The following is an 18,518-nucleotide window of genomic DNA, read 5'->3' on the forward strand; positions in this document are numbered from 1 at the left end:
CCATGCCAGCGGGGGCAGCAGAAGCGGCAGCAGCAGGAGCTCTGACTGCCCATGGGTCCTGTCCCCATGCTATTCCACACTATTCTCTAAATAAAAAAGCACTACTGCCAGATCTTGAGAGTCTAAGAAATCTTTCTTCGACTCCTCGGCTCACCGACCCCGCATCACGTGCACATCATATCTCTCTAAGGTTTCAATTTCTCTCAAAATCTTATAGTTTAAGAATTATTCTTAGGTGCTTTTAAGATTTCTCTCTCTTTTTTTTTTTTTTCCTGCTTTATCTCCCCAAATCCCCCTCAGTACATACTTGTATACCCTAGTTGCAGGTCCTTCTAGTTGTGGCATGTGGGACACCACCTCAATGTGGCCTGATGAGCCATGCCCTGTCCACGCCCAGGATCCGAACCACGAAACCCTGGGCCGCCGCAGCAGAGCGCGCAAACCTAACCACTTGGCCACGGGGCCAGTCCCCAAGATTTCTCTTTTAAAGATTATTTTAAATCACATTTCCTAACTTTGTTGCTAAGTAACTAGAAATACAATTAATTTTACATTGATTTTTAAGGATTAACAAGATTTTATTTTATTTTCATTTTAATAACTGATATTTAGATTCGTTTGACACACACAACCACAATCTGCAGAAGAGTTGTTTCTTCCTTTCCATCTTTGTTGTTTATATTCTTTCTCTGATTCTGCTGTCCAGGATCTTCTGTACAGCGTAGAATAGAAGCAGTGAGAGTTGGCATTCCTTGTCTTGTTTCTGACTTTAAAGCAAAGGCTTTTAAATGTCTCACCATTGAATATGTGTGCTCTACGTTTTTTGGTAGATATTCTTCATCAATCTGAAGAAATTCCCTTTTCTTCTTAGATTGCCAACTATGAATGTTGTTATGGGCTGAAGTGCTCCCACCTCCAAATTCGTATGTTCAAGCCTTAACTCCCAGTACTTCAGAAAGTAGTTGTATATGGAGACAGGGCCTTTAAAGAGGTGATTAAGTTAAAATGAGGTCGTTAGGGGAGGTCCTAAGCCAATCTGACTGGAGCCCTTATAAGGAGAGGAGATTAGGATGCAGAGAGAGCTAGGGACATCACGGGCGGAACGGGGAGGAACGACCACGTGAGGACACAGGGAGGAGGCAGCTGTCTGTAGGCTAAGGAGAGAGGCCTCAGAAGAAACCAACTCTGCAATAGTTTTAAGGTCAGGATTTCTTGTTCCTGGAATGTTTGGTAGAACGTGACGGTAAACCTGTCTGGTGTGGTGCTTCTATAGGAAGGTTTTTAAATTGTTGTTTCTGTAATGGTAATGTGTCTTTTTTCATTCATTGTTCTGGGCATTTCTGGTCGTTTCCATCTGGAAATGCACAGTCAGGGCGTGGAATGTTTGCTAGAATTATTTGATCATTTCTTCTTCACTGCCGTTGTTTTTCTTGAAACACCCAATTGGATATCAAACCTCCACATTGATATTCTAATTTGCTTTGCTCAAGGGCATTATCTTTTTGGATGACTTCCTCAGCTTGCTTCCAGTTCTACAGAATTTACTCTTTGCCTTTATGTTTTTGTGGTGTCCCTGAGGTCAAGTTTAAACTCAGGAATAACCTTTCACTCTGGTCTTCTTTCAGGGTGCCAGTGGGGTGGGGACCTGGCTTCACGGAGTGAGGCAGATCTGTGGGCTCAAATGCGCCTTTGCAGGACTCACAGCTGTTCTGTGTTTTCAGTCTCTCCTGGTGCAGAGGGTCACGTGCCTCACTTCCCAGCCGATGAGAGTTGAGTGGGAATCAGCCTGCTGCCTTTCCCCACCCTAGAACTTGGGCTTCAGCTTTCTCTGTTCTGCCACATTAATTGTCACTTCTCTATCCACTTGCTGTTTTCCAAAACGGTTGATCTCTCCTATGCTGGTGTCTCTAATTCTGTCTTTGTGGTCTCTTTTTATTCCCTTACTGGCCAGTGGAGGTGCAGGAGTTGATCTTGTTACTTCTACAGTAATACAAGGTAAAAATAGATATTCTGGAATTAGGGAAGGAAATTCCTCACCTCAACTACATAATACATGGTATTGGGAAAATTATTTCATCTGTGATTTTGCAGTGAGGTTTCAGCATGTTGATCACGGGGCCAGGTGGATTTGTTAATTTGTCTTCCCACACTCAGAGCTGACCAGATCAGGAGGTATGACCAGGTATGTTCGGGTAGTGACACATTGACACAACAGAGTTGGTTGTAGTAAATAGTGAAGTTCATACTCTTAAAAACCAACCAATCTTTACTAGTGCGAGGGCTATATGCAAGACGCCAAACCAGGCTGTGAGGGAGGTTCAGACACACATGTGTGGCCGACATGGACATGCAGAATTCAAGAAAGGACTTGCCCAGTTGCCTGGCACGTGATTAGCTGACGGTCTCCTGCTGTCAGCTTTTCGAGCTCTGCTTCAGCTTTCAAGCCCAGGTCACACTTTCCTTGGGTTTTTCTCTTCTTGAGGTTGCCCCTACCCAATGACTAGGCAAGGTGGTGGGACAAGGGCCTAGCCCAACATGGACTCCTCTAATGGGCAGTTTTTGCTTGGGAGTTCCCCAAAAGACAGGCGGAGACGTTGTTAGGTGTGTATAATGTTCTGCTGGTCCCCCTGCCCAATCCTGCAGCTCTTTTCTTTTACAGGTGTTATTTCTTAATAAATCTTTTGCACTCCCCACTCCCTCTCAGCATTTGCTTCCTGGAGAACCCAACCTGCCACAACAGGAAACATTTAGATCCTACAAAGTCAGCTGGGAAGAGAAGGAATTCAGAAAAAAGAATGAAACACTGAAAACTGTATATCAAATAAGAAGAATGATGTGGATTGTCGACTGGGAGACTATAAAATCCATCACTGAGCTCTTCAGGTCACAGGTATGTTAGGGAAGGCATGTAAGTTTGGTTTACAGAAAATGCATTCACATTTACACCAATTGGTCTAGAACAAGTTGAATGTTTAGCTGTGGGAGAGGAAGGAAAAAAGAGACGTCTGAAGAAAAAGTTAATACTGACGTGATCAAAAGAAATGGAGGCTAAAAGTACAATAGAGGAGCAGCATTTACGATAGCTGATGCTCTAAAATTACAGAGAGTTCATAAAAAGTTCCGTTTTTTAAATAAAAGAGATGGCTAGATCTTTGTTAAATTATTAGAGTCCCTGGGGAATTAATACGTTTCATCTCATAGCCTTGGACTGTATGTTCTAATGTGTTTTTTGTTGATTTGGGTGCACTAAGGACATGCTACAAGCTTTTATGTTAAAACAGATTTCTAATCCTATGTTAATTGGTTTTTAAGGTGTGGTTATTAAAAGTCAAAAATGATCTGTCAAATAAAAATGGCAAGCAATAGGATATATTGGAGAATATGAGCAAGCCATTTGATATAAAACTAATTCGGCCTGAACTTGTCTTTCCAAAAGGGCCTGACTGTGGCCGTTGACCATGCATTGTATATCTGCTTTAGATTTTCCCTATGGCAAGAACAAAGGCCCATCAGGTAAAGGTGCAACTTCCCTCCCCCTCCCAACACTGGCGTCTCCTTAAGGATTAAGCATCTTTCCTTAGGCTAGAAACTGATTGCTGCGCTCACCTGTGACCGTCCAGCTCGAGACAATAGACTTGCCTCCTGCTACGCCCATGAAGATAGCAGACCCACTACCTGCTGTGTCCATCAAGCGCTGTGCAGACAGGGCAATCTTGTGACTATTGTGGGAGGGACATTTCAATCATAGTGAAACACCCTCTTTGAGGGTATATAACCCACCTATGTACCCCCATTTCTTTGGAGTGCTCTGTTCCTTTGTGGAAAGACTCTCCCGGGTTATAATCCTAAGATTTAAGCTCAGAATAAACTCACCCAAATTTTCATTTACAGATTGGTTATGGATTATTTTCGTCGACAGATCTTCCAATATGAGTAAGCAAATGCCCACATATGGTTTATCTCAGTCTCCAAAGCATCTTTATGCTCTAAAGGGCATTTTTTTCACTTTCTGAAAGGAATCACTGTCAAGGAACAATGCATATTTTACAGTTGAAGATACATAGCTGATTCTTCTGGTTTCCCATTCTGATTTTTTAATAATCTGGTTATCAAGTAAGGCTTAGAATCTTGGTTATTCAAAGACTTTCAAGAAACTTAGCACATTATTCCCTGTCGTGCAGACTAAAGCAATTCAGATGTTTCAACCCACAGGATGTTCAAAACCACCAGAAACATTGTACGATTAAAAATGTTCACAGAGGGGCCGGCCCCATGGCCAAGTGGTTGAGTTTGCATGCTCTGCTTTGGCAGCCCAGGGTTTCACCAGTTCGGATCCGGGGCACGGACATGGCATCGCTTGTCAGGCCATGCTGAGGCAGTGTCCCACATGCCACAACTAGAAGGACCCACAACTAAAAAAAATATACAACTATGTACTGGGAGGATTTGGGGAGAAAAAGCAGAAAAAAAATTCAAAGATTTTTATCCTTCTATATTCAATTTAGAATAGGAAAAAAGCTGAGGCCGGCCCTGTGGCCAAGTGGTTAAGTGCACGCACCCCACTTTGGCGGCCCAGGGTTTTGCCAGCTTCGATCCTGGGTGTGGACATGGCTCTGCTCATCAGGCCATGCTGAGGTGGTGTCCCACATAGCACAACCAGAAGGGCCTACAGCTAGAATATATAACTATGCACTGGGGGGAGGCTTTGGGGAGAAGGGCAAAAAAAAAAAATTGGGAACAGATGTTAGCACAGGTGCCAATCTTAAAAAAAATAGAATAAAGTTGACTACTGGAGCTCAAGAAGTTGTGGAGAGTGAAGGACCAATCAGATTGAGAAGCAGATAAACAAAATTCTTTGTAAGAAAATCCTTGGTTAAATGTTGAAGAAAATGCATCTATATTTAGATCAATTGGTCTAGAAGAAGCAGAATGTTTAGCTGATGAGAGGAAGGAAAAGAGGAAGAGGTCTGAAGAAAAAGTTAATATTGACGTCCTCCAAAGAAATGGAGATTAAAAGTATAATAGAGGAGCAGCATTCATAACAGCTGAAAAGTGGAAGTGACCCAAATGTCCATCAATGGATGAATGGGTAAACAAAGTGTGGTATATCCACACAATGGAATATTATTTGGCCATAGAAAGGAATATAGATGCTGTAACATGGATGAACCTTTAAAACATGCAAAGTGAAAGAAGCCAATCACAAAGACCACATATTATATGATTCCATTCACATGAAAGTCCAGAATAGAGAAGTCTATGGAGACAAAGTAATTAGTGGTTTCCAGGGGTGAGGGTAGCAGTAAAGGGTGATAGCTAAAAGGTTCAGGGTTTCTTTTAGAGGTGATGAAAATGTTCTAAAATTGTGATACTTGCAGAAATCTGTAAATATTTCAAAACACCGAATCATAATTTTAAATGGGTGAATTGTATGGTATGTCAATTATATCTCAATAAGGTTATTTTTTTTAAAGTGTAAAGAAAAATGTACTCAATTGCCAGATGAGAAGTAATTGAACTGTGTAAATAGAATTGTAAAGGCCCCTGGGGCTGCATCACAAAGTTTTAATTGATCAAATTCTTCCTGGAGTTGGGAGTTTATCCTCACTCGTCTGATTCCTTAGGCATTAGTAAATTGTGCTTGTTCCTTTGGATTTCCATGGAAGTATTTGCTTTTTCTGCATATCATAAGATCAGCGTGTTAGTCTGAATAATGGCACCAAAGATATCAGGTCCTAATTCCTGGAACTATGAATGCTACCTTAAATTGCAAAAGTGACTTTGCAGGTGTGATAGATTAAGGATTTTGAGATGGCGAGATTATCCTGAATTATCTGGGTAGGCCCTAAATGCAATCACATTTGTCCTTAGAAGAGGGAGCCAGAAAGGGATTAGATTACAGAAGAGGAGAAGGCAGTGCGCCTACAGAGACTGGAGTGATGTGGCCACAAGCCAAGGAATGCAGACAGTGACCAGAAGCTGGAAAAGACAAGGATCTCTCCCTTGGGACCTCCAGAGGGAACCAGGCCTGCCAACCCCTTGATTTTAGCCCCATAAGATTCAGGACTTCTGGCTTGCAGAACTGTAAGAGAATAAATTTGTGTTTTAAGTCATTAAATTTGTGGTAATTTGTTACAGTGGCAATAGGGAGCTAATACAATCAGCAATGCAGGACTGTGTCCACGAGATTAAATGATGCTGGGGAGGTATTAAGAGGGATTTACACAGCTTCTTGATATTTGATGCTTGAATAGTAGTTGCTTGTGAGGTCTAGTTAACGTTTTCCTGCTATAATTATTTACTACTTTAAGTGCTGTTTCTTGATTTTAAATGCCTTATCTTGCTTTAATATTCTAAGACCCAGCAAACCCTTTTTGGAAGAGGTGAGTTATCTTCTTATGGTAAATCCTTGCTCCCCCAACCTCATTCTGACTTTTGCTATACATGAATCAAGTTCTGTTACCAGCTTCCTGGCGAGCTTCATCTTCTAGGACATAGTGATACTTTGTTTAGCTTTAGGAAGCAGAGAAGGCGGGTAAATCAGAGGTGAGGAGTCAAGGCAACCACCTGGCAAAAAAAAAAAGACAGGGCTCAGAAGAGAATTTCAAGGTCACAGGAGTTACTGGAGGCAGTAACGAGCAAACCCAGCGCCTGATGACCTGTGCAGAATTCACTGTCTGCACACCTCCACCTTTTCTGAAAAAGGAGTGTCCATGGTTTGAGTTACTCCGAGGAAAGACATCATCTCTCAGCTCTGAAAGAATAATATACTCAACCAAGGCAAGAATGAGGCAAGATAAGCACTCTCTACTTTGGAGTTGGGATAGGGGAAAGGAGACTATAAGCCAGTAGGGAAAGAGTAGTGAAAGTACTTATACCCTTTGTAGACATTATCTCTAGGACAGCGAGATGTGAACAGTTTTATAAGAAAACATTCACTGCAATATTTATAATAGTAGTATGTAATAGAAGATTTGTTAACATAGTACCTATATAGAACTTCATATAGCCATTAAACACTTATGAAAAGGTTTATGATGAACTTTATATATTGACTGTGCATGACACAAAACTAGTAAAGACAGTATTCTTAAGTTATGTATCAAATGAGGAACAAAAAAGGAATAGGTGGAAAGAACCACTACACGTTGGTTTTTCTGGTTGGTAGAATCTGGGAGACCAGGTTGCAAAAATGCATTTCAGTTTGTTTCCTACAGGTAACACTTTAAGAAAAATTTTTCCTCCAAATCTGGCTAGCCAGCGGTCTTTATGGAATTGTAGAGTATGGACTGTCAAAAGGATTTCTCCTTAGTTTCGACAAGCAACAGTGATGGCCTCTTTCCTCAATACCTGTGTAGTAATGTAGTTGCCTTATGAGTTTATACATGTTTTCTTATGCATCTGGAAGAGGGTCATTCTTTTTATTGAGAGCAAAAGCAAAGCTGCATTAATGAGATCATGTCTTATTCAAGACTGCAGCCTGTTACTTGGCATATAGTGGGGTAAGTTGAATGAATGCATTCTAACTTCTCAACACTCTCTTTAACAGCATGAATTGGGGTGATTACTGCTGTTACTACTGCCTCTATCAGCTAAGACTACAGCTTCATGCAGTGGGTAGTGTCTTATCTGTCTATACCAACATAATCTAGTTGGCCTCTTTCTTCTGCACCAGGGTGGACACATTAACGTCCCAGAAGATTAACACCTAATAAGAAAAATGTGCTCCATATGGAGTTCTGAAGCTTCAGGGTTTCTTTTATAAGGACTCTTTTTCCAAAAGGCAACATGATTCTTTTACTACATTACACTGAACACAAAGTTTTCCTTGGTGCCAGTCATAACAAATGTTCAAGTGGTGTGGAATACGGCGAGTACTACGGTGCAGGCTTGGGAACGTTTCCTTGAACAAATTCTTCCATCTCCCTGCTTTGGGCTCATTTACTAATTCCTAGAGGTAGCATGAACCATGTTTAGCCTAATGGCCTTCTGTTCAGAACTTTTTCTAAGGTTAGCTTTTAAAGAAAGGCAGAAGCCAACTGCTCCTGATTGATATCTTCCCCTGCATAGAAACTGACAGGCTTCTCAAGAGTCTCACTTGGCAGTGGGCAAGATAATAACATTTACCACTAGGAAAATGGACCAAAAGGTGTCTCTTTGCTAACTCAAGTCCTTTATCTATTTGCAATATGCTTATTCATGGAAAGAAGAAAACAAACAAACTCAAAAGGTTCCTTGTCTATTTGAATTATTTTTCTTAGCAAGTGTAAGAGGCCTGCAACTTCTGCCATCAGTTTCAACCAATTGTGCTGTAGGTTTATGGAAGTTCATCACCTTCAGAATCCAGGTCAAAATCTCTTCTAAACCTACCTCTGTTTGATTTAATAGAAAGCCAAGAACAATCAAAATCGGATCTAACAGCTTAATGCAACTGAGTTGAGTTACTCTTGCATAGGCAAAAACTCATTAAAATTTCTTCAGAAGTAGAATTTCTTCTTGACACACACACCCTTGTCTGTAAATAGGATCAACAGAGTCAAGCTCTGTACTAAGTGTGTATATTTAGTCTTTTAGTTCCTTTAAAAAACCCTCTGGCCATAGGAATTCTCCTTTTTCAGCTGGGAGATGAGATAGGATGCCCAAAATCACATGGCTCACCAACATGCGGCTCCCTCTAAAGAGCTGCACTCTGAATTATCCGCATATTTAGGATGAATTCCAGTGTTATCTAACAGAACTGTTTTGGCAGCCCCAGGTAAACTTACCTTATGGAAATTCATTCCTGAGGATAAAAAAAGGAAGGAGCCAAGGCAGGGGGAAAATAAAAATCCAACCCAGGAAACATATAGTCAGGCAGTCACTTCAGAAAGATTTCAATGGAAGTTTCACTCTTGATACATTATTGTATGGAAGCTGTATTAATACAAGTGGGAGGAATCCCCTCTCTCATCCTCCTTAACCTGCGGGGAGGGGGCCACTGTAGTCACCTAAACCTGGTAAGATGTCTGGCGTTGTGTGGTCGTTCACAGCCTGAATCTTCAAAAGATAGAGCCTTAAGCGTTCTTATCATGTCTGATTCAGCATCCCCGCCCCAGTTTAATGCAATAGTGAAATCCCAATGACAATTTCCAAGTATTTTTTTTTTTTTAACCAGAAAATGCACAAGCGCACCTGCTTATAGATACCTTTACTTCTTAAAATGACATTGGGTCACAAACACTATATTACCTGGGTTTTTTCAGAGGGCTCATTCTAGTGTTCCTTTTCTTCATGGGCAATGGATTTGTGCTCTGTGTAATTAGACTCAAAGCATGCAAAGAGCTGACCAGCTGCTGCTTCCCGACTTATATCGAGTCCCCAAACTTTTCGTCTCTTCCTTTCACGTGGTGGAGAGTGAATTCTCCAGGGATAATCTGGCGTAACGGGGGAGCCTATTGGGTTACCTCTGGCCACATCGGGGGCTTTGGTGTACCCCCCACGGACGTCAGGCTGGAGCTGTACGTCTTCAGCTTCTCATCTGAAGGTGCGGAGGGACCACCCCCGAGTCACAGGCTCTTGCCTGTTCAGAATACCGTCCCCTACAGTTGAAGCGTGCCCGCGATGCCGTCTCCAGGCCGCAGAACCTTCAGAAATCGAGCGGGAGAGAGGCATTAAATGTCGGTGGCTACCACGCCTCCCACGTTTCAGCGCTAGCTTCTTACTGGGGGATTGGGAGGGAACACTAAGGCTCTTTCTGCTCCGCTGTACCCAGCAAGGAGGCTACAGAAGCGGGCAGAACTGAGGCAGCGGCACCATCGGCCGATTTTTCCGCTCTTCCCGGCTAGTCCTTCCGCCTGCGCCGCCCTCGCCCCCGCCCCTCCGCCCTCTTCACAGCAACCGGCGCCCTGCCTGCTCCCGCGCTTCTCTCCTGCCGCCCGCAGTGGCCTGCCTTTTATAGTCACCGCAGCCAATCAGCGCACTCCTTTCCTTCTGCCCGCCCGCCCGACCAATGGCAGCGCCCCTTGTGTAATCGTCGGCTGCTCGGCTGCTCTCGGCTATTTTCGTTGTTGCTGGCTTTTTCAGGGGCTGCTCGCTCGCAGCCAGAGACGCTTGCTTTTTTTTCCGGGTTCGGAGCCGTTCCGGATGCTTTAGGCTGCCGGATGTCTGATCTCCGGATAACTGAGGCGTTTCTGTACATGGATTATCTGGTAGGTGTGGGGCAGGGGTGGCGTGTCGCCTCTTGGACCCCGAGTGCCCGATATCCCTGTGCCTGGAGGAACAGCCTTTTTGCTTTCTTTCTTTGGGATGGGATGCCTTTGGGGTTCTTTCTCCCGCAGCCGCCTCTAGAGCTGTGCCGGGACCTGGAGGGGCGGCCGCCAGGACGGCGGGGCCGCAGCGCCGAGGGGTGGTGGGGCTGACAGGTAAAGGTGCGGCCCGGGCCAGCCGCGCTGCGGGGCGAGCGGCGCGCTGGGGCTGCCCGAGAGATGGGGCCGCGGCCGCGGGGCGTCCCCTGCCCGCCGTCGGGTTCTTTGCTTCCCTCTGCGCTCTGCAAAGGACTTTCCGCGGAAGCAGGAGTTTTCCGCTCTCCCTTCAGCAGAACTCCAGGTACTATTAAAGAGCCATAACCAGAATGGCTCACTAAGTGCCCGGCAGCCCCGGTCATTTGGTTGTTATTAGATCTGTAAAGCTTTGACCTCGATCGCGGACAGGGTTTAAAAGCACATTACCATAAAGTCGACGGGGCTAAACTACATCGCAGCCCGGCCAGAACTGGTCTGGGTAGGGGCAGGCATTGTCCCGCCGTTGCTGTCGTGGGTGCCTGCCGGCTTTACCCTGTGCACGGATTGGATCCCAGCTGTGCTTTTAGGCCGGGCTTGTGCTGAGAAGTTTAGGTGGGAAAAGTGTCAGCACCGTGCTGGGACGGAACACTATTTAAAAAATTGCCCTGTATGTGTGTTCTTGTGAAATTATGCAAGCACCCTGAATTGTTCCAGAAATTATGTTTCCCCAGAGCTGCCTGTTTGTGTTCCGGGGGATCCTCATTGACACTGGCTGTGTTCCATCCTATACAATTACCAGGTTTACCTTGTTAGCCGGAACCGCTATTGCAATGCAGAGTTGAAGTAGATGGTTAGAAACATTGACCCTCCTGTCATCTTGTCGGACACAGGCAGTCGGTTTTCCACTGCAGATTGGCCTGGCAGAGATTTCCCAGTGCCTTCTAGGAATTACACTTAAGGCTGTACTCAGACTGTAAATGCTTTCATGATCAAGAAATGCTGGAGAAGGACTGGTTTTATAATGTGTTACCATGTATTTGAGCTTATTTTACCTGAAGGAAATGTTTCCCCTAAAGCATGGTTGGTGATCTTGTGGGGAAAGGTGGTGATCCGAGTTAACGCATGACCTTGTGAATGGAGCAGAGTCAAAATTACTGAGTTCAAATTCTGTTTTCTTGTTTATTTGTTGCTGTCAGTAACTGCCTCTATTTTTGTGATGACGGGAGGCTATCCACCCACAACTGGAGCCGGTTACCGGGATTATCTGATTATAAGCATTCTTTAAAACACAACGTGCCATGTAGGTTGAGAGAGTTGCCAAATGTTTCTTAAAGATTGTTTTCTAAATTAAATAACTGATTAATATGTAGCCTGTCTTATAAAATACAGTACTATGGTTTTGTCTTGCAGTCTGCCCAGATTAAAGCCAAAATTTGTTGAGAATAATTACCAAGTAGGAAAGGGTGATATTACCTATGCTACTGAGAGCTAATTTTGGATACTTAAGTGGGTAGTTCTAAAAAGGAAGTCAGGTGATTCTGATCATTTTATTATTACTTTTATTTACTGGATGTTTTAAATTTACAAATTGCATCGCAAACCTGTCTTTGAGATGCCAAACCCACCAAAGCATTTAGTGAAAGAATTGAAAACCCCAGTTAATTACTCAAGTTAATTTCTAGATGGAGAGTCGGTTGGGAGCGGGAATGTCTGGGCTCTAGGTTCCCTTAAAAGCAGATTGATTTGTCAGTTTACTAACAGTTTTGTGGCAAAATCGATGGGCCTTGAATTTGATGTGGCCTTTTTGTTTTACCTGCCACGCCCCCACACACTCAACTTTTGCTTTCTTGTAAAAAAAAAAAAATCATTGTTTTGTCACTTGTCTATGCTTTTTAAAAAATTCACAAGTGCAGTGAAACAGTCCTATGAAAATCACTGGCTAATCATTGGATCTGAGAAAAACATCTTAGAGGAAATAAGTCAGTTTTTATGACTGTGTCGAGTATCCCTCTGAAAGGATTTAAGAAAATCCATAAACGTTAACTCCAGTTTTTACTGAAACTGGACTGAAAAAAAAAAAAACAACCCTCCTGAGGTGGTCTTTTGTGTTTACTTTTTGCTTATCAACTTTCAGAGAAAATGATGGGCCACACATCATTCCTTTCTTCTGGCCTTTCTGATGGACTGGATTGCTCATACATAATTTTCATCTGGTGTTTATTAAAAACTAATTTCTGAAAAATGAAAATTCCGTTGACTGCATCTGGGATCTTATTTTTAAAATAGGTCAATTCCCAAGTTCTTTTACTTACCTTCCAGAAAAAGTGCCCCTTTCATTTCGAGTTTGACTCTCTAGGTTTTGCTGAGCTGGTGGACTAGAGTAAGCCTCTGGCCATGCACTTGAGAGGAATAATGGTGTGTGCCATCTTTTCTTCTTTTTTCTTTTGAATCGGTGTTAGACTTTCTTGTTGTTGCCTTTGGAAGCTGAAAGAGGGAGCTGTGTGTGTGTGTGTGTGTGTGTGTGTGTATGTATGTATGTATTGTCCATTGTTCTTTAGACTGGATGTTATCACTTAACCTTTTTCATTTGCAGGAGAGTGGAAAGGAAGAAAAATGAGAGACCCACAGAGGTGCTATTTTTAACAGCTTTTAATAGGATTGTGGATATTAAAACAGATGATGAAGCTCTCTGATCTTAGAGGTTGCTGTTGATTTCTTATCTTGAAAGAAATGTTCTCAGTTAGAGGTGATAGATAAGGTGGGGGACAGGGATAGTACCTTAGTATTTAAGACAGGATTTTGTTGATTTCAGTTCAGGGAAATAGTGGTAATCTGTTAATCCTAAATAATTATATGTATTACCTGGTGCCTGACTTGGGTCCTGGCACGTAGTAGGGCCCGGTATTTGTTGAAGTGCATGAATGTGAGACCGAAGGGACGATTCTGCTTTTCTCACCAGCTTCTACACGGAGACAAGATAAAATCTGTTTGGATTAGGTGTCTTGTTCTGGGGAATTCAGAATGTATCCTTCACTCTTAACTTTAAGATTATCAAGATGTCATTTGTTTAGCCTGGCTGGCAATTTAAATATAAAAATCTTAGTTTTCCTGTTGATAAGAGGGTCTGCCTAGGAGGCCACACACCTTTTCCCCATTTTTATGATGGGCTTTAAAGGCCATATTTACACCTGTCAGATCTATGGGTAAAGATTTTGCTGCTGTTTCAACAGGCAGGACGAGCAGCTTTCTCGCTGTCTTCTGACAGGTAGAACTAGTTAAGACAATGTGCAGAGCTTTTCGAGTAAGGTAAGAGAAAATAGTCAAGCTGGAATGAAAGAGAAAAACATGTCGACCAGGTTTTCCTGGGAGGTTAGACAAGATCAATTCCTAGATTCCTTTCAGTTAAATTTTTCTTTTGTCCTGATTTATATGTGTTGATTGGTCTGGATTTCACCTTTTTCCCCCTTCTGCCATCAAAATGACAGCAATAAAACTTGTTATGCTTTGTGTAATGCCTATGATGATTAAATGAGATAATGGAGGGAAAGCAATTTATAAACAGCACATTGCTTTTCAGATGTGAAATGCTAATGTGTTATAATTACGATGCCGATATAATTCTTATACTTCCTGTGGAATGACTCTTCCTGCTCAGTGGTAAATATTGGCCTACCTTTTAAACTAGTCTCAGTATTTGGAAAGATTTGGAGTGGTAATGAGCCTGCAGGAAGTCACAAGACTTTCTTGAGGATTGTTTAATACCTAGAAAAATAAAACCACATTCTAATATTTTTATTAATCCATTAAACAAATATTTATGAAACCTCTGCCTTGTGCCTGGCCTTGAAAGTTGTGAGGGATGAGCACCCAACCAGGATCCCCTTGCCTGTAGGACCGGCAGGCTTGTGGCTCTGTGGACCTGTGGCAGAACAGGTTGGATAAGGTACATAGGGGAGGAGGCAGCTTCTGACTTGCTCCTTAGCTTTCTGCTACTTTTCTTCTATTTTAAATGTGTTTCTTTGTTTTATTGTGAACTAAAATGCAAAGGTGAACTTGCAAATGTGGTAACTAAATATGCTTGATGAGTCTTGGATGCCGGTTGTCACTTAACCATCATTGCATTTATGTGTGGTGTTTGAGATTTAATAAAGCTGGGCTTCTAGATTTCTTCCTTGTATAGATTGGTGAACCTGGCCCAGTTTCTTGGTCACAGCTGTACCTGCCACTATAAAAATTCGTGTGTCAGTGGGGAACATCTGGTGAGAGAGGTAGATGGATCAACACAAATCCATCACCATTTACAGGGTAAAAACCAACTAACCAACCAACCAACCAAGAACGGAAGTTCATAATGTCCTACGAAGAACAGAGCTCATCGGTACCAGTAAGTCATAAATGAGCCTGTTCGAAAAGGCACATTTGTGATTTTTATCTGATGTTCAGTTATCTTAAAGTGCTTTTAACCCTGAATGCTGATGAACATAGGTAGTGTGTTGTGACTATGGTCAAACTGACTATAAAGTAATAATATAGGTCAAGCATTTTTTTAGTCTTAACTGCAGTTGGATTAGGCAGAATCACATAGTCTGTTACTAATCATAAGATAAAAATAATGTGAACACAATAAACACATCTACCATCTTGGAGTTCTTACAGCAAAAAAGTTTTAAGAGGGGCTGGCCCAGTGGCACAGTGGTTAAGTTCGCACATTCCGCTTTGACAGCTGGGGGTTCACCAGTTCAGATCCTGGGTGCAGACCTACACACCACTTGTTGGGCCATGCTGTGGCAGGCATCCCACATATAAAGTAAGGAAGATGAGCATGATGTTAGCTCAGGGCCAGTCTTCCTCAGCCAAAAAAAAAAAAAAAAAAGATTGGCAGAGATGTTAGCTCAGGGCTGATATTTCTCAAAAAAAAAAAAAGGTTTTAAGAGCATCCATATCCTTAGGCAGGAACTTTGCTGTAAAGGCATTAGCTCTGGTCCTCGAGCTCCTGTGGCTCTAGTCTGGTAGTTTGAGTCCTAGGAGAGGACACACAGGGCACGTGAGTCATGCCCTCTGGGAGCTTGCATTCTAAAGGATGCCAAAACCATGTGCTTGTTGGCATGCTGGGGGTGGGGAGAGTTAGGCATATGAGTTATGAAGGTGAAAACAGTTAACATGTATTGAGCACTTACTGTGTGCCAAAGTTGTAAGTACTTTCCACGTGTAACAGCATTAAACCGAGGCCCAGAGAAGTGTAATTCCCCAAGTTCATGCAGCTGACAAGCAGTAGAGCTGGGATTGTGGCCCCGGAGCCCTCCCTCTCACTGCCTTCTTCCCAGCTTGGTGTTAAAGCTGTTGGAATGCAGTTGAAATTTTTACCGTGTATTTCACGTAAATGCTATGCTGCTGCTTGAGGAAAGGGGTCCATAAAAGTGGTCCTTGACCAAGTAAAAGAAACCAGGGGCTGGGAGCAGGCTGACAGATGTTCCTGCCTCCTCAAGGACTTCGCTCTGCTAAATGACCGTTAAGGAGGAGGCTGGATAGAAAGATAGATAGAAAGCTGTGTTGTGTCCTGAGCTTTCTGCCACAGTGTCCTGACTCTGGTCACGGAGGTGACCTTCAGCATCTAATGCTTCTTCAAATGACCACAAATGGGTTTCCAGGCAACCGTGTTACTCAGACCCCCAGTGTCGCTTCAGGGCTAACTTCGTGTCTGCCAGAAGCCCCAGTTTTCTTTTGAAGAGGTCACTGAGGCTCAGGATCTGTTTGTCAGTTTATGTGAAGTCTGCTATGCTCCTTTATCAAGTGCCTTCTGGGGAGTGGGGCTGTCGCAGCAGACATGAGGCCCCAGGTGGTCTATTCCTTATGGATTTCATTTGGGCAAAGTCCCCTGATGACATTAACTATAAAGGGTTTCTTTCTGAGGTAGATTGGTAGATTTAGAGAAGGAAAGATTTTTTTGTTAAGATAAGGTCTGGTGACTGCATTGTCGATAAGAAAGGAAGCAGGAATTTCCCTTGATACTTCTTACAGATTGAATTAATTATGAGTTTTATTTTGGAGCCTGCAGCCCCCTTTAGTTATGCACTGGCTTTCCCCCGGCATCTCCCCAAATGCTTCAGGTGTTTGGATGAGTCTGTGAAGCCCAGTGCTGGTTGACCCTCATTTTTGAGTGTCTGTAAAGTGTTTGGGCACATTGATGTCTAGCAGGCCCGGCTTCATGGGTATGCAGCCACGGGGGCCGGTGTTTAGAAGGGCCCCATGCTTGGTTTGATGCTCTGTGGTCACCATCTTGAAATTCTTAATTTTTGGCGCTTTGCGTTTTCATCTTGCACCCAAATTTGTGTAGCCGGTCCTGACTTCTAGTGCTAAAGTAAAGCCATGGGGATATCCCTTGAATGACCCCAGGGCAGTGGCCATCATCTGAGTACGTAACTTGCATCACTGCTGGGTCCTTGACCATCTTGATCACCAATTTATCACCAGAATCCAGTCTGGTACCTGGTAAATAGGGGACTACATACCAAGCACAGTGCAGTGTTTTACTTGTACCACCTAATTTAATTGTCCCAACAATCCTGTTAACCAGATACTACTGACTTACAGAAGGCTTACTGACTTAGGAAAGAGGGAGGTTGAGGCTCTTCGAGGTGGAGTATTGGTCAGGATCGTGTAACCAGTGGAGTGTCCGGACTAGGGTGTGAGCCAACTTGGCATTTCTAAGCCCATGCTTGTGAGCATTATTCAGTGCTGCCAACCTAATAGTAATAGTTGTTGAGAGGATGAGTGAGAGGTGCCGCCTGAATCATAGACGCCATGCTGGAAGTTCAGGGGTCCTATCAGTGCTGCTGTCACATGGTTCCTTGAGGAAAGCCCTCCGGCTTGGGAAACGGTGGGTTAGGACCTTAAGGTGAGAGAGTTTACTCACTGATTTACTTTCCTTTGTTGACCTGCTGTCTCCTTCACTCTTTTGCATAAACGTTGGCATTCTGCTCTTTGGTTCACAGCCAAACACACCTACTTGATTTCGATAGCAACTAACCATTTGAAAAGTTAGATTTGCAGGACCATCTCATTTATCAGGTTCCTTTCTACCTAGATTTGCTGGGAACTGCTCTGACCTCTAGACTGCTTCTCTCAGGCTTGAGGACTTGTCTCTTGGTAATCATGTCCATGTCTCCCTAGAGGAATTCCCATGGGTTCTTTTTCAACTGGATCGCCACTTCTCTGGCCTCTCACTCTTGGGGGAGGCAGATGTGAGTCTGGCGCCCTCCCAGGACTGTTGATTGAGATGCAGAAGGGCTGCATCTGTTCCTAATCAATCTGTGCATGGACTCAGGAGCTAAGATGAAATACAGTTCCTTCAAAGTTTTGTTTTCAGTAAATACAAGTATTCAGAAAAGTACAGAAAATAATTAAATGCGTTTCTGTGTACCTGCCTTCCTGATTGAACAGTTGTTAACATTTTGCCATTTTAACTTCAAAACGCTGGTGCTCGCTTACAACAAGAAAAACAACTTTAAGGCTACAGCTCAAGCCTGCTGCTCCCCCGTGCTGTCTTCCTCCTCCCTTCTCAGTGGTGGCGCTGTCCCAAAGTTGGTGGGTGGTGTTCTCATGTATGTTTTTGCATTTTTATTACGTTTGCATGTATGCATAAATAATAATTAGTATTGTTTTGCCTGTGTTAACAATTTTACAAAAATTGTAACATACCACCCTTAGCTTTTTGGAACTTGTTTTACTTCTCTCATGTTTTTGAGATTAATAAATATTGCTGTGTGTCAGTAGAGGCGTGTTTTATATTTCAGGTTTGAATTTTACCATGTCTGGTTTTATATGTAGAGATCTTATTTGGATTTTGTGAGAAGCTCACAGAAGAGAGTAGGTGTTGGTTTTGAGGCATAGTTGTGTGTCTGTGTTTACTTGTTTTTAGTACTACATGATAAATCACAAATTATTTAATAAAATTTTATGGGCATTTCAGTCTTTATTATCATTCATCAGTTTGTTTTACAGCTTACAACAATCGTTTTGTGATCATATTAACACATATACAGGTAAACATATATATATATATATTTTTTTTTTTTATATTCTTGCCTGTGCAAGGACTGAAATTATTTTGGTAACATGTTTATTATTAAAGTGAAAGCTTAGTGAAGGAAATTTGGAAAGCACAGCAAAGTCCATTGGGGGAAAACATGTCTGTTATCTAGCAACCCATAGAGAAACAGCTGACATTTTTTAACCCTGCATCATAATGAAGATATAGTT

The 18,518-nt window shown here is 42.8% G+C and overlaps 1 protein-coding gene and 1 long non-coding RNA gene across 3 annotated transcripts in view; one reads left to right on the forward strand and one right to left on the reverse strand.

Annotated features, from left to right (window-relative positions):
- Positions 1 to 9,875, reverse strand: part of LOC124244385 (uncharacterized) — an 11,799-nt gene extending 1,924 nt beyond the window's left edge. Inside the window, exons 1-3 of one of the 2 annotated variants that reach the window (XR_006889990.1) lie at positions 9,229 to 9,875; positions 6,464 to 6,567; positions 506 to 1,980 (exon numbers count right to left, since the gene is read on the reverse strand). This is a non-coding gene — a long non-coding RNA (uncharacterized LOC124244385). Of the gene's footprint in view, positions 1 to 505; positions 1,981 to 6,463; positions 6,568 to 9,228 lie in introns of those variants that run through there. The other variant, XR_006889989.1, reaches the window with a different exon arrangement.
- Positions 9,876 to 10,054: 179 nt separating this feature from the next.
- The window catches only part of ARL15 (ADP ribosylation factor like GTPase 15), a 400,782-nt gene continuing 392,318 nt past the window's right edge, over positions 10,055 to 18,518 (forward strand). The window contains exon 1 of the mRNA XM_046671970.1: positions 10,055 to 10,187. Coding sequence (XP_046527926.1) covers positions 10,140 to 10,187 — 48 coding nt within the window. The 5' untranslated portion in view covers positions 10,055 to 10,139. The remainder of the gene's footprint in view (positions 10,188 to 18,518) is intronic.

The sequence above is a fragment of the Equus quagga genome, chromosome 9 (genome assembly GCF_021613505.1).
Source record: "Equus quagga isolate Etosha38 chromosome 9, UCLA_HA_Equagga_1.0, whole genome shotgun sequence".
Lineage (NCBI taxonomy): Eukaryota > Metazoa > Chordata > Mammalia > Perissodactyla > Equidae > Equus > Equus quagga.